Source organism: Anopheles stephensi, unplaced genomic scaffold (assembly GCF_013141755.1).
Source record: "Anopheles stephensi strain Indian unplaced genomic scaffold, UCI_ANSTEP_V1.0 ucontig283, whole genome shotgun sequence".
NCBI lineage: Eukaryota > Metazoa > Arthropoda > Insecta > Diptera > Culicidae > Anopheles > Anopheles stephensi.
The window spans coordinates 12,428-27,048 of NW_023405217.1; the positions used below are offsets into that span (position 1 = coordinate 12,428).

The window sequence follows — 14,621 nt, forward strand, 5'->3', positions numbered from 1 at the left end:
TGCTGTCATGCCGACACCGAGTAGCGCGACGTTCCATACCGATGCACGAGTGCATCGGTACGATACTCACCGGGCCAGCCAGACCAACGCCAACGAAAGTCAACTCTCTAGGGGGACGTATGCGGTACGGCTGCTTCGCCGGAAAATGAGTTCCTGGGGGCACGAACACTACGCGACGGTAACGCGACAACTCATGCACAGTTCTGAGACCATCTCCACCTCGATACTAGGAAAAGCGATGAGTTTCCACGGCGAATTTTCCACGACCTACCGAACCGAGAGAGAGAGAGAGAGAGCGAAAGACCTAGCGAGAGAAAATGTTTGTTTAGTAGAGGAAGAAGATGGTCCACGGATCCGCGTGGTTTTGTTTTTGGTTGTACGGAAACTTCGTGAAAGCCAATGGTTGCTGAGCGTTTCTCGGACAACGGCGATGTAAACACATTCTTCGGCGAGTGAGTGACAATCGGACAAGATGCAGAATTTTCGCGGGCAGTGCTGCTTTACACGTGCTCAGCTGCGTTCTGTCTCCTGCGGGGTTATGGGGTGCCTTTGTCTAGCTTGAGTTCTACCGGGGGACAGTGTCACCGCGGATCCGCGGACTGCAAAGGTGGCAAGGTCAATGAATCAGCTGTCGAATCGTTCTGTGAAGGTGAAGGGAACTGCGCTTACTTTATATTGTGGTGCGGATTATTGCGGGTGGCGTTTTCGGATTTTCGTCGGTGAGCTATTAAAAGTTCTGGCTGATCTTGTGTGGAGTGTGATGAGGGTGGAAGCCAATACTAATTGTGTCCATGTGCGGTAGGTCGGTGCGGTCGTTCGATACGGATTAATGGTTTGAGTTCTATCATGCGAAGAATATGGCGATTTTTTTTCCTATTTGCATGGTCATATAATACAAGAGCAATTTGCTTTTAAGTTAACAAATTTTAAGTTTTGATTTCTTCATTGAAATTGGAGAAAAAGAAAAATAGAGAACCGAGGTAGCTCCCTGGTTTTAGAGCTCAAATCCCGTCCAGAGTTTTTTTTTTCCAAGCACAGGACAGTTAATTTAAGTCTATGAAGTCATAATTATTCAACATAGCAGGCTAATACCTTCCTGGGTTGAAGTTGCAAAAGAAAACTTTGAACAACCGAATGGAAGAAACTTAATTTTAATAATTTTAAAATATTGTAGAAAAAATTAAATAATGAAACAACTACCAAAACGAGATTGTATTACGATATTGTACAAAAACTTAGTCCAAAAATACTATAATTAATTTTATTATTGAAAATACTTTAAACTTATTCAAAACGAAAAACAATTTCATTTGTCCTACTGTTCCGAAAATGCAACGCACAGTGTATCGATGCAACATTTCAAACGAAACCGGTGCGAAATAACCGGTTCGAAATATTTCATCCAACCGGTAGAGCTGTCACAATCGCTGAAACGTTTCACGCATATAAACAAAACTCTGCGATCAAAGCAAGAGGACACGCACCAACCAGTGGCGTAGATTTTAGTGTTTTTACGTTAAAAAGTGAATAAATATTGCACAATATGGCGCACATTCCGGCAGCAACGCTGGGCAACAAAAATAAGAAGCATTTCCTTGGCGTTCCGGCACCGCTCGGCTATGTGGCTGGTGTGGGCAGAGGGTAAGTATCAAGCCGCTTGTACTGACCACCGAGTTCTCAAAGCGGAAAACCAAATTGCTAAAGAATGTATGTTTTTGTATCTTTCCAGTGCTACCGGATTCACCACACGGTCCGATATTGGTCCCGCCCGTGATGCCAACGATGTGTCGTAAGTATGAAACCGCAAATAAATACTTTCCCATGATCTAATCTCCTTCTTTTCCTCCTTTTGTTTACAGAGACGACCGGCACGCACCACCAGCAGCAAAGCGCAAAAAGAAGGAGGAAGAGGAGGAGGACGACGAAGATTTGAACGATTCCAATTACGACGAGTTCAGCGGGTACAGTGGGTCCCTCTTCTCGAAGGATCCGTACGATAAGGACGATGCCGAGGCGGACGCCATCTACGAAAGCATCGACAAGCGGATGGACGAAAAGCGCAAAGAGTACCGTGAGAAGCGGCTGAAGGAAGACCTGGAGCGGTACCGTCAGGAGCGGCCCAAAATTCAGCAACAATTTTCCGACCTGAAGCGCAACCTGATTGCCGTGTCGGAGGACGAATGGGCCAATCTGCCCGAGGTGGGCGATAGCCGCAACAAGAAGCAACGTAATCCGCGGGCGGAAAAGTTTACACCCCTGCCGGACAGTGTGCTGTCGCGCAATCTGGGCGGTGAATCGGCTACGGCGATCGACGGTCGATCGGGACTGGCTTCAATGATACCGGGGGTGGCCACACCGGGCATGCTAACCCCAAGCGGAGATCTTGATCTGCGTAAAATCGGCCAGGCGCGAAATACGCTCATGAACGTGAAACTGTCGCAGGTATCGGATTCCGTGGCCGGTCAGACGGTGGTCGATCCGAAAGGCTACCTGACCGATCTGCAAAGCATGATCCCGACGTACGGCGGTGACATAAACGACATCAAGAAAGCACGCATGCTCCTAAAAAGTGTGCGCGAAACGAACCCATACCACCCACCGGCCTGGATCGCTTCCGCCCGACTGGAAGAGGTCACGGGCAAGCTGCAGATGGCACGCAATCTAATTATGCGCGGTTGCGAACAAAACCCACAGAGTGAAGATCTGTGGCTGGAAGCCGCCCGGCTCCAGCCGCCGGACACGGCCAAGGGCGTGATTGCACAGGCGGCCCGGCGCATCCCGACCTCGGTGCGCATCTGGATAAAGGCGGCCGATCTGGAAACGGAACCGAAGGCGAAGCGGCGCGTGTTCCGGAAAGCGCTCGAACACATCCCGAACTCGGTGCGGCTGTGGAAGGCCGCGGTCGAGATGGAGAACCCGGAGGATGCCAAGATTCTGCTGTCCCGTGCGGTCGAATGTTGCGGCACGAGCGTGGAGCTGTGGTTAGCGTTGGCCCGGCTGGAAACGTACGAAAACGCCCGGAAGGTGTTGAATAAGGCGCGCGAAAAGATTCCAACCGATCGACAGATCTGGACGACGGCGGCAAAGCTCGAGGAAGCGAACGGCAACATTCACATGGTGGAAAAGATTATCGATCGTGCCCTGTCGTCGCTGAGTGCGAACGGGGTCGAAATCAATCGTGACCAATGGTTGCAGGAAGCGATCGAGGCAGAAAAATCGGGCGCCATCAAGTGTTGTCAGGCGATCGTGCGGGCCGTCATAGCGACCGGCATCGACGAGGAGGATCGCAAGCAAACGTGGATCGATGATGCGGAAAATTGCGCCAAGGAAGGTGCGTTCGAGTGTGCGCGGGCCGTGTATAGCTACGCGCTGACCGAGTTCCCGTCGAAGAAGAGCATCTGGCTGCGGGCGGCTTACTTCGAAAAGAATCACGGCACGCGCGAAAGTCTGGAAGCGTTGCTGCAGAAAGCGGTCGCCCACTGTCCCCAGTCGGAGGTGCTGTGGTTGATGGGCGCGAAGTCGAAATGGTTGGCCGGCGATGTACCGGCGGCCCGTGGGATTCTGTCGCTCGCTTTCCAGGCGAACCCGAACTCGGAAGACATTTGGCTGGCGGCCGTTAAGCTGGAGTCGGAAAATGCCGAATACGAACGTGCGCGCCGGTTGCTGGCGAAGGCACGCGCATCCGCACCGACGCCTCGCGTTATGATGAAATCGGCCAAGCTGGAGTGGGCGCTGGACAATCTGGACGAGGCGCTTAGCTTGCTCGAGGATGCGGTGAAAGTTTTCCCCGAGTTTGCCAAGCTGTGGATGATGAAGGGACAGATCGAGGAGCAGAAGGAGCTGCTGGAACGGGCGGCCGAATCGTACAATGCTGGGTTGAAACGTTGCCCAAACTCGATCCCACTGTGGCTGCTGTTGGCTGCGCTGGAAGAGAAGCGGAACCTACTGACGAAGGCACGGTCCGTGCTGGAGCGTGGCCGGTTGAAGAATGCAAAGAACGCACTGCTGTGGTTGGCAGCGATACGCATCGAGATACGGGCCGGGATGAAGGATATGGCCAACACGCTGATGGCGCGCGCGCTGCAGGACTGCCCAAATGCGGGCGAACTGTGGGCGGAATCAATCTTTCTCGAGGCCAGGCCACAGAGGAAAACCAAATCGGTACGTACGAAAGACAACCGGCCGCCTGTTTTTTTAGGTTAGCGAAAAAGTGAAGCAAGCAATTGATGAATCCCTTCCTTTTTCTTCTGTTTGTTTAGGTGGATGCGCTGAAGAAATGCGAGCACGATCCGCACGTCCTGCTGGCCGTATCGAAGCTGTTCTGGAGCGAGCGGAAGCTACAGAAATGTCGCGATTGGTTTAATCGAACGGTGAGTTTACTCAGGACAAACACAGAACCCTTAAATAATTCCCATCTTTCTACCATTCCGCAACAGATCAAAATTGATCCCGATTTCGGTGACGCGTGGGCATACTTTTACAAATTTGAGCTGCAGCACGGTACGGAGCAGCAGCAGCAGGAGCTAATCGACCGTTGCAATGCGGCCGAACCGAAGCATGGCGAGGAGTGGTGCAAGGTGAGCAAAAACATTGCCAACTGGTGCTTCAAGACGGAGGACGTACTGAAGGCGGTCGTACGCAATCTGCCCACACCGATCTAAGGTTTGGCCGGGAACATAGCGCCAATCCATTCTTTTAACAAAGCTATTTAAACTTTTTCTTGTACTTCGCCCACCCAATGGCTCTGAGAATACGAAGTGGTATTAAAGTCCAACTAAAACAAAACGTAGTTATTACTGACCGGAAGCAGAATATCACAATTACCATTAACAGTTCGGTTCCTAAACACACACCAACTGTGTTAAAAAAAACTTGGGGACAATTTCAAGATCAAATGAACTTCTTCCCCCTTTATATGACACACAGAAAAGTTACATCCGTCAACCCCTTGATATCCTTTTGGCTACAGCAGAGTTTGACTTTCCAATTAATCCGTTCGCTCCATGACAAATCATCCGGGTTACCGGTCTAGCACAAGACCCGCCCAGCCGGTCAATAGGCCGATGGGATGGACGGCGAATGGATCCGGAAAAGTTTTGGACGCCAAGTACGAACTAGTTCCGTAGTTCCGGAGCAGAGGTTAGCTGTAGTCGTTCGTTTTTTGACATGTTGACGGGTGGTAGGAAAATTAATCATCCCTTTACTTCCACCGGCCACCTCATCCACCATCGGGTGAGGCGCGATTGAATGTTGGTGACATGCTTGCCCGCTTGGTGTAGGAAGTCTTCCCTCAACTGCCGTTCATTGTATATTGGACATCATTGTGCTTTCGTTCGTGTGAGGGTTTTGTGTTTTACTTTACCCTTTATTGGTTAGTTATTTTAAAAGTTAGTTGTCTGGTTTTAGTTTGGGGTTTAGAATTACTTTAGTAACTAATCAATCTATATACAAACTATTCTGGAGGCGTCATCTTCCCCAGCCATATTTTTCCATGTTTCTTTAATCACACTAGAACCTTCGGCCTCCCTGTACGGGTTGATCACGTCATGAGAAAGCCATCAAATAAGTAGATTTTTTTTTAATTTAGCGGCCTTGGAGTTCTCTCACAGTCACTCACAGTCGAGCACTGTCGTCTACCAATTATTGATCCTTTCTAGCGAATGCAAGCAAGCCTACTATCCTAAAATGACCTGGCAGGTTGGGTTGTTAGGTTCCTGTCTCATGACGTGACCAGAGTGGTAGGTAGCCGACTCTAATTCGCTACTACGGGGTAGATCTTATGTCTTATTCATCAGCATGATGACTGTTGAAGAGTTTCTCCATAATTTTGATCGTTGCCATGCTGAAGTTGTCCTTTGAAGGATCTTGTCTAGGGTATTCCTGGACGCAGATTCTCTTTTTCCTTTGGTACTTCAATCTCAAAAGGCCTCAGCCTGCCACTTCAGGCTTTCTGTGACTTGATTTTAGCTGGATGGTAAAGTCCTGCGTATGGGAAGGCGGTTTGGATGGCACCGTTATCGCCTCGGCCGGTCCGGTGGCCCCCTGGACATGGATGAACTTCTTGAAAATAGTACTCCACATGTTTCCACGTGACCCAAGCTATGACTTCAGAATGGATGCTTGAGATAATGCATAAATTCGGAAATTATCTTGATTAATTCAACGTAAGAGTCAAACTTAGAAAACTGGTGTAAAAAATTTGGAGATCTCTGAGATGATTATATCCGAATCCTTTTGGGACTGTCAAAGATATAACAATTGAGGTAAGTACTATTAAGAACTTATACTGTATTAATCATACTTATGCTTATTGGTAATTACCCTCTTTTTCTTTCACATCATCCAGAGTTTTGTATTCTAGAGTCTAGACCGAAAATCTGTATTTAAGTCCCCTTTCTAATTTAATTACCAGCTATATGTACGCTTTACCTTAATTTAAAAGCATCCGCCAGCGACGGGTAGTGATTCCCAGTGGGAAAGTATCAAAAACAGCACACGAACACCGTGTACTTGCTGGCTCACCCGGACACCCCCGGGAGGCACGACCGTGTTCTGGGACGATTGTTATTCAATCACCACCACTTATTTGCTCAGCCAATCGAATCCGTACCAGCATTCCTTTCAATCATCGCAGGCATCGCATTCCCATTTTGTGGGTTATTGCGGTTTGCTTCATCTTCCCGACGATGGGACGAGCCTCTCGGTCACTGCAGAAGCGCAAACACAGTGTGGAGGCAATCGAGGACACCACAGGACGCTAACCGAAGCGGAACGTGATTCTTCGGTTTATACACGCGCGCCGTTGGCTCGGTTCTCCCAAGCGAAACAACAGCATGACCATGCACATGCTCTCCTGCCCAGTGACAGACGGACAAACTGTCCCCTGTCCATAGGGGGTTTGTGGTTTTCAGCAGCATCCGAACAGAGCAGCCCGATCTCGGAAGACGTCGGTCGTCTGTTTTCGTCTGGTCACGTCACGGAAATAGTTACCGATGGTAAATATTTATAACGAAATGGTTGCCGCACCGGCTTTGGGGGTGGCTAGTGTAAAGCGTAATTGAATGTGGAACTGCACTTGCAGCATATCTTTAGCTTGTTGCTGCTGCTGCTGCTGCTGCTGCGAGACTGCCCGCTTACAATGAAGCAACATTAAACTTTGTTTGAGGATAATTAAATGATTGCTTTATGTACTTAATATCTGATATCTGGCTTTTGGCTTTGAATTTGAAGAAGTTACATTGTATTAGGGTGTATGAAACTCCCGAAAAAGATGTGACGTGTCCTGGAACCAAGCAACAGATTGCAACGATTCTGCATTCTTACACTCTGCCACCTGTTGCTGCATTGCGTATTTAAGCTTGAAACTTATCTGGCTTAAGTTATGCATTTAAATCTCGTAGCCGTAATATTTATCAATCCTCTCGTATGTATATACTAATTGACTACGTTGTCGGTTAATTTCTGGCAGCTTAAGAACGAGGAATCAAACGAGGAGCTACCCTCTCGACAGTGAACTCCAAGAACTCGACAGTGAACCTCTGGCTACGGAGGTGATGGATATCGTCTCTCGCTCTCTGTTGAAGAAAAGGGAAACGTTGAAATGTGGTGATGAGCTACCACAGGATCTCTCGGTCCTGTGGGTTCAGTACAATCGACACAAACGTTGAAGTGAATTCTCGACGCGATGGGCAACGCTTCAATTAAGTCTATGTCTGAGAAGTAGTTAAAAATCATCCAGAAGGATCGGCTTAGGGACATCCTGATTCGGAAAAGGTCCTTCAAATGCAGATGTCAAAGATGTCGGACGATTTGATTAGCTTGGATTGAAAATGGACGATAACGACCAGCTGTGGTCGGTGGTGGGTCAAGATATTTGGAGGTTCCGAGCGGATTGGGAGTCGAGGCCCCTCTAATTGTGATTTTAGAGGGAAACAACAGAATTTCCCTCGCCGACTCCTCTTCTTTCAGTACCGAGTTCCACTAATCTCACACCAAGTTCGATAAGAGGCTCTACCAATGTTGGTAGGTCCATTTACTCGACAAATGTATTGAACGAAGCAGGAGGAAACCAGATCTAGCATCAGCTCATGTGTTTCTTTAAGAGATTACAGAGACAGATAGAAGGTCCGTGAGGAAACATAGATTTTGCCCCAATATTCTCTTCTTCCCTATGTGGCTCTACAACCGCGAGAGGTCTTGGCCTGCCATTTCAAGCTTCCCGTGGCTTGATTTTACCCTTAGCTAGTACAATCAGTCCTGCTCAGTGTCTGTCTGCCATTTCTGGCTTTCCGTGACTTGATTGCTGGATAGCTGGATAGTCAGTCTCCTCCTACGTACGGGGAGGCGGTCGGGATGAGATCTGAACTTCGGTCCTGCCGTGTGAAGACCGACATAGCTGTCGCTTTCACTCCTCACTCAACCTAATCGCTACATCGATCGTCGTTATCGATCGCTGTCAACTGCTGTAAGGCTAGTCAGGTTTGAATTTCCATGTACTCTAGTAGAGGGCCTGCTCGACGGATAATTAATCCCATCCGGACCATCACTCCATTAGCAGGGTTTTGCGAGCAATAAATGGCCACTTTTGTTTAAAATGGACCGTGCGAAGCGAAATAAATGACATCGATTCCATGCAATCATCAGGGGCTAGGGCTTTTCATAGAACATAGCACCAGACTTACAACGAACAAAAATCTAGTCGCTGCTGGCAAGGTTAAAAATAATAACAAGAGCTGTATTATAAACCTTTGCCCCGCGCCATTTTTATATACATTGTTCCTCTCAAACATGGTACCATCGTTGCCACGCCAGGCCGAGTTTCGTGGAAAGCTCGGCAGCAAGAACCAAACAACCAACCATTCTCTAGGACAACACACTCGTCCACTCTATTAACGGTGTTACAACGGTTTTGCTATTATTTTTAGCTACATTCTTCTATTCTTCCCATCATCATACAATAAAATTATTGTATTGTGTCCCCGGCTCGACTCGACTCGCCTCGGCAGCTCCGGTACATTGTAACGCGTCCAACGCGGAACATTTCTTTTCCCCCCGGTCCGTTCTTGGGCTGTAGTTTTTGTTTTGGTATTTAGCCGCGGGCGCCTTTTTGCTTGCCTAGCACAACACCATCCTACACCGGAGTGGCCGGGAACATGGTCTTCGAGCTGGCAGGCTGGCCGGCTGGCTAGACCCCGCCGTCGTCCTTGTTGGCGGTACAAATATTTGAGGTTCACGAGATATATTAGTTTACTCGGTGTAGTACAAACACTGTTGCCTCTATGCGTTGGACGATGATGTTAAACAGACAGGTTTTCTTAAACGATGGAAGCTTCGAAAAATTTGTATAGTAAAATATGAACTTATCTAAAATTTTTATTTTGCTGTCGCGCTGTGCCGTCGCTCGGTGAAGCGGGAAAGCCAACGATCACGTTGTGCAGCAGCTTGTTTGTTTGCTTGTACTCCTCCGCTAAATTTGTTGGGTCGGAAACGAGATTATAAAGTTTGGAACCGGGGCGAAGGTAAATATTTGATCAATTTTCACCCAAACCTCCCGCCTCAACCAAACCCAGCCCAGCCACAGGATTAATTGAGCATCGTTTCTCATAATCGTGCTGTGTATACACTACCCCGTACCATACATTCTAGGAAGGTGAGTAACGAGGGTGAGGCAATAAAATGTGTTTCAAAATTTATCTATCAAAACTATAACTTACTTTAAAAATTGTTGGAAGGAAAAAAATGCTCTTTTGCATTATAAACTGAAAAACCCTGTAATACAAGAAAATGAAACATTCTGAACAAACGATAAAAAGCAAACATAACAGAAAAGTAGCGAAATTCTTTTCGGCAGGAAATTATTCTTGTCAATTTGGTGACGTGACCAGGATACTGATGCTATTATAAGTAGGTCGGATATTATCTTCTTGTGCCGTGAAGGTGTATACAAACCAGAAAATGATTATACAATTTTATTATCAACAAAAACAAATTAATTAAATATGACATATTTGATGATTTTTAGTAAAATAAGGAAATACGAAGTAGTAAACAAGCAGAAGAATAGCTTCCCTTCGGATATTAGGTGCCGTGACCAGGATACTCAACCATTGCAGGGTTTTTCGATTTGCTTTCGACTCGCTGCGCACACATTTTTTTACGCACCTCACTCGATTTGCGAGATGCAAGCAATGGATTACAATAGAATCCACTGATGGTGGCTTTGATGGGTGTTGAAATTAAGTGCGCTCTATCAAAAATTCGTATCGCTTATCGCTGCGAACAAGAAATTGAGTGCGGTGCGTCAAAAAATGTGAGCGCAACCAGTCAAAATTAAATCTGAAACACACCGTATAACTCGTTCGGATATTTTAACCGTTTTTTCTTTTGTAAATTCAACCACAACTCAAACCGTTTAAAACATTTAACGAATCATCCTTGGCCGTACCGTTCAGCGCACGTTTATTGAAACCCATATCATTCATGCGCGCCTTATGTATGTTTGGAGCGCGTATTCTTACTCCCTTTTCCTGTGGTTCCAAGTAGGTTTTTTCCCCCCAATTATTTGTTTTTACTATCCCACACACACACACACACAGTAACGGTCCCATTTCTCTCCTTATTTGCCATATCCTTCCCCATCTCTTTCTCTCTTTTTTTTCGCACGCAATTTACGCAGTCTTTGCTTACGACGAAACTTACAAAATGGTACAAACACGAGGGGCTTTTGGGTTGGGGTAAGGTTTCCAGCATTCAGTACATCTAATGCAAAACACTACTATAGAGTATAACAGCAAACATTCATTTTGGGTTTCCTTAGGGGTGCTTCTGTGTTCTTTCTTTCCCCCTTGTTCGATTGCTGCTGTTTGGCCCAGATATATGATTGGAAGGTTTGGGGAAACTTAACCGAGAAAAAAATCCCTTTTCCACCCTTTATTTCCGTGCATCGGACCTCACGAAAGAAAATTAACCGAAAACGGAAGCAAAAAAATCCATAAAGGACATCCCTAAGATCGAACGAGCACGATCGTTTCCAATCTAGCAAAAGGAGAGAGAAAACAAAAAAAGTTAGAAAAAGTCTTATTTTCCAAGATAGAGTTAACACCTTCAACGGTACCACACACACACCGACAGAAAGGCGGGTGACCCCCTAGAGGGAAATCGATTCCTCAGCGTGTGCGTGCGTTTTTTGCTATCATTTCCGGAAAATATAATTACCCAGATCAAATTTTCCACACGAAGAACAACCTGCCGTTCTTGTGAATTCTTCTACAACGTGCAAGACATAAAATAAAGTTTGTGTGTGTGTGCGAAAAGGACCCACCAGGAAGGGGAAGGATTATAACATTATTTCATTTGCTTACTTCAGACAATTCTCGTGTCGAGCTGATTTGCTCCTGAAGCTTGGGGGGAACACGCGTAAGGAAAAGTTATCGAATTTCGTAGATAAAATTCAATTCATGCCTCCCGAAAAAAAACAAGGATGAATCGCAACGGATGCTGTGCGTGGGGTCTCGTGAAGGGATTTTTCTATTCCAAACTCAGCTCGCTCTAATGTAATTAGAATTGGTCTTGTATTTTTTTGCCCCTGGCGCCATCGCGCCTAAGCTGCTGTTTTGCCGCGTTTCATTTCGTTGGTCCACATCGGTATGCAATCCTTAAACAAAAAAATAACGACCGGGTGGAGAGTAGAAGCAGTTTTTTGGAGGCAATACTCCAATACGGGATAAGGTACGGATAACGTGCCAAACAGCGTGGTCTTTCCATTTAAAAATGGCACTACATTTATATGCCTGATCTGGGGCAGGTGAAACAGTGGACGTGTGAGGCGCATTACGGCAGTTTACTCCTATAGTTTAAGGATGCTTGTATATGTATATAGGTATATATGTACTGGTAAGGTGTAAGGTATTTACTTTCCTTCGTTATGTTTGTTTTTATTTTGCTGTTGCAATCACTGGCATGGAGCGTTGCGTGCTGGCTTGGTATGATTTCTTATATAGGGAGGGGTTTTTTGTTTGTTTGTTTTATAATAACGGATTTCTTGTCCAAATTCCTAGCAGCTTCCCCTTTTTGCTATCGATGAGGTAAACGTATAAATTCTTAACAGCTTGTGCCTTGTGCTTGTTTTGTCGCCAGCCCTCAAACATTGTGTGCGTCGCCTGATTATTGAGTAAGATTTGCTGTGGTGGTTATGGCTTTTATTAACCGCGAGCGGAATAATCACTCATCCGCGGATAATCCGATTAATAATCCGCTTCCTTTGCACGCGCAAAAATGCCCCAAAGAGGTGATTATGTACGCTTGAGATGGGGTATAAATTTTAAATCTTGCCCTTTGTTTAGTGGCCGTTGTTTTCCTGTTTTTTTTACCTGCTGTTGTTTTTTACGTAGTTTTTCTCTCCCTCTCTCTGTCTCCCTCTAAATATTAATCTTTCCGTTGATGGATGGATGAGCTTGCATTTCTGTTTCTAACCCTAAAGCAACACACACACACAACATACCGGGCTTTAGTTTGAACGGACAACTGCCGATTGCATACTTTCAGGCGGTTTTTTCTTCTGTCAAAGCCGTTACGGAACCGCATCGAGCACGTGTTTTTGTTGTTGTTTTGCTAACCCGGAGAACACACGGGAAAAATTACTCCAAAAAAGATGTACAGGCACACACACACACACGCATCGCTTGGCAAATTTTTGCTTTCTGTTTTGCATCTATGTGCGCCTTTTTCCTGTTTTTGTTTTCTCGATTAACCTTTTCTTTAGTTCATTAAATCTGTTACAAATCTAGCGTTATATGTTGCCCCCCCGGTACATGTTTCGCTCGCTCTAAATTCTTACAAAATGTATTCAAATGGTTTTCCACCGCTTTTCCGCTGCTTTGGGATGGCTTTGCAGTTTAGAAGCTTGCCCGTTGAACCTGCATCGTTCCATTGTTCCGAATTTTTTGCAATGCGTTTCCCACTCGTTGAAAGATTTAAGCACAATTAAGAGCGCGCGCTTCTATTATCATCGTCCTGATTGCAAATTGAATTAATGTCAATTAGCCTCATCACTTTTTGCACCAGCTCTCCTCTTTGTATGCGTATTAACGCTTCTATGCTTCCCGTTGCTTCCGCTCTAATTTTCGTTGTACAATAGATTCGGATACCGTCAGCCACCCAAGATTTAATACAAAGCGCCCACCAACAACTCGGCAGGAAGAGCTTATTTCTCTAATCGTAAAAGGGATGTATGTGTGGTGCTTCGCTTTATTTGCCACCCCACGTTGACGATGGCGACAGCGACCTGAATTTATGTATCATTCTGTCTTGCTTTCTTCAGCTTCTTCAGCACCGAAACGCGTGTGATGGGGAGAGCAAAACGAAAAAACGATGGAACTAAAAACGATAGCAATTAGGCGATAAGAAGCGAGCTACTAAGCCAGGGGCATTCGAGTAGTTGTGGCACGTCCCTGTGTTTCTGGCCGGTGGCAAAGTTTTTTTCCCTTTAGCATCCCCACCACCATGGAACGCTCCTCTCCCCAGATTCATTGTTCCACGGTGGAGGGTTAGGACAAATTAGAGCACACCAGCACACGAGCGAAGGATACAATTTTATGGGTCTGCTTTTGCTGCACGCTGACACACAGGCTGGCTGCGCACCACAGCTGCTGCAACGGTTTATTCCTTGCGGCTAATCTATCTCTTCTGGCTTTGCTTTGTCCAACCACGGCTTGTGTGCACACCATTTGTGGGTCAACGTTTTCACATATTAATTAAAACCGTTTCCTGCCCCGTCTCCCATCCTAGCAGTTTCGCATCTCGCTCGCCAGTGCTTAAGTTGGGTCAGCAAAATCTCGCTTTAAGATAGTCTTGCAACTCCTCCCTATTTTGCCTCCTACTTTTTTTTACTCTCGCTTCGCTATTGGGGATGTTATTTTTGCCAATTGCGCCAAACCCAGACCTGCAGCACCGCTCGAAGCTGATAATCGATTATTTATCCGTGTTTGTGCATTTAAATGAAGCACTTGCGTGCACGCTGAAACTAAACAGAGGAACAAGGCCGATCACCTCTTTCCCAATGATCTTCACCCGCATTGATCGCTGTTCACCCTCTATCTAATAAACAAAAATACTGAACATATTACCGACGGTTAATAAAGTCTCCACTCCGGGTTTTCCGTACCCTGCTGCACTCTTGCGATCGCCTGTCCTTCCTCTGTCGACACTACTCTGCTGCTGTTGACGCGCTTGCACTCATCATCATCCTACGCAAAATCGAACGATATATCGGGCCACCGGCGTGAATCGTGCTTCCCTTTCGCGGCAGCCGCATACTGGTGCTGTTGCTGCTGATGAAGCTGATCCGGCGCCGGCTCGTTCCACCGACCCTAATGGAGCCGATGGCCATCGTCGTGGCTCATGCACGTTTCCCAGCGCGAATGCTTTTCCGGCGTTAGGTGCGTTATCTGCACGTGGATGGCCTGCACCTTCTCGTACTTGGGCGGTATCGAGCAGAGCCGATAGCTAACCTCGTCCCCGGGCAGCGGCACGTACTCACCCTCGATGCTGAATCGAACGGGAAGGTCGGATTATTGCATCAAGGTTACCAAAAAAAAAACACACACACACACACACACAGACAG

General features: G+C 46.6%; 2 protein-coding genes across 4 annotated transcripts in view; one reads left to right on the top strand and one right to left on the bottom strand.

The window, feature by feature from the left end:
- The first annotated feature begins 1,429 nt into the window (after positions 1-1,429).
- Positions 1,430-4,768, top strand: LOC118516386 (pre-mRNA-processing factor 6-like). Its single transcript, XM_036062250.1, has 5 exons — positions 1,430-1,641; positions 1,730-1,789; positions 1,860-4,161; positions 4,260-4,370; positions 4,437-4,768. Exons 1-5 carry the CDS (start codon positions 1,544-1,546, stop codon positions 4,659-4,661), a joined length of 2,796 nt encoding a protein of 931 aa, XP_035918143.1. The 5' UTR covers positions 1,430-1,543; the 3' UTR covers positions 4,662-4,768.
- A 5,642-nt stretch (positions 4,769-10,410) lies between these two features.
- LOC118516381 (cold shock domain-containing protein CG9705-like) overlaps positions 10,411-14,621 on the bottom strand; it is a 37,185-nt gene continuing 32,974 nt past the window's right edge. For all 3 annotated transcript variants that reach the window (XM_036062234.1, XM_036062235.1, XM_036062233.1), the window contains one exon: positions 10,411-14,544. In XM_036062234.1, the coding sequence (XP_035918127.1) occupies positions 14,367-14,544 (178 nt within the window). In that variant the 3' untranslated portion in view covers positions 10,411-14,366. The remainder of the gene's footprint in view (positions 14,545-14,621) is intronic.

Bases quoted from the DNA above. Each gene is read 5' to 3' on its own strand.
- LOC118516386 (XM_036062250.1), top strand. From the start codon at position 1,544: ATGGCGCACATTCCGGCAGCAACGCTGGGCAACAAAAATAAGAAGCAT. The intron at 1,642-1,729 runs GTAAGTATCAAG...GTATCTTTCCAG, and splicing joins GTGGCTGGTGTGGGCAGAGG to TGCTACCGGATTCACCACAC. The intron at 4,371-4,436 runs GTGAGTTTACTC...ATTCCGCAACAG, and splicing joins GCGATTGGTTTAATCGAACG to ATCAAAATTGATCCCGATTT.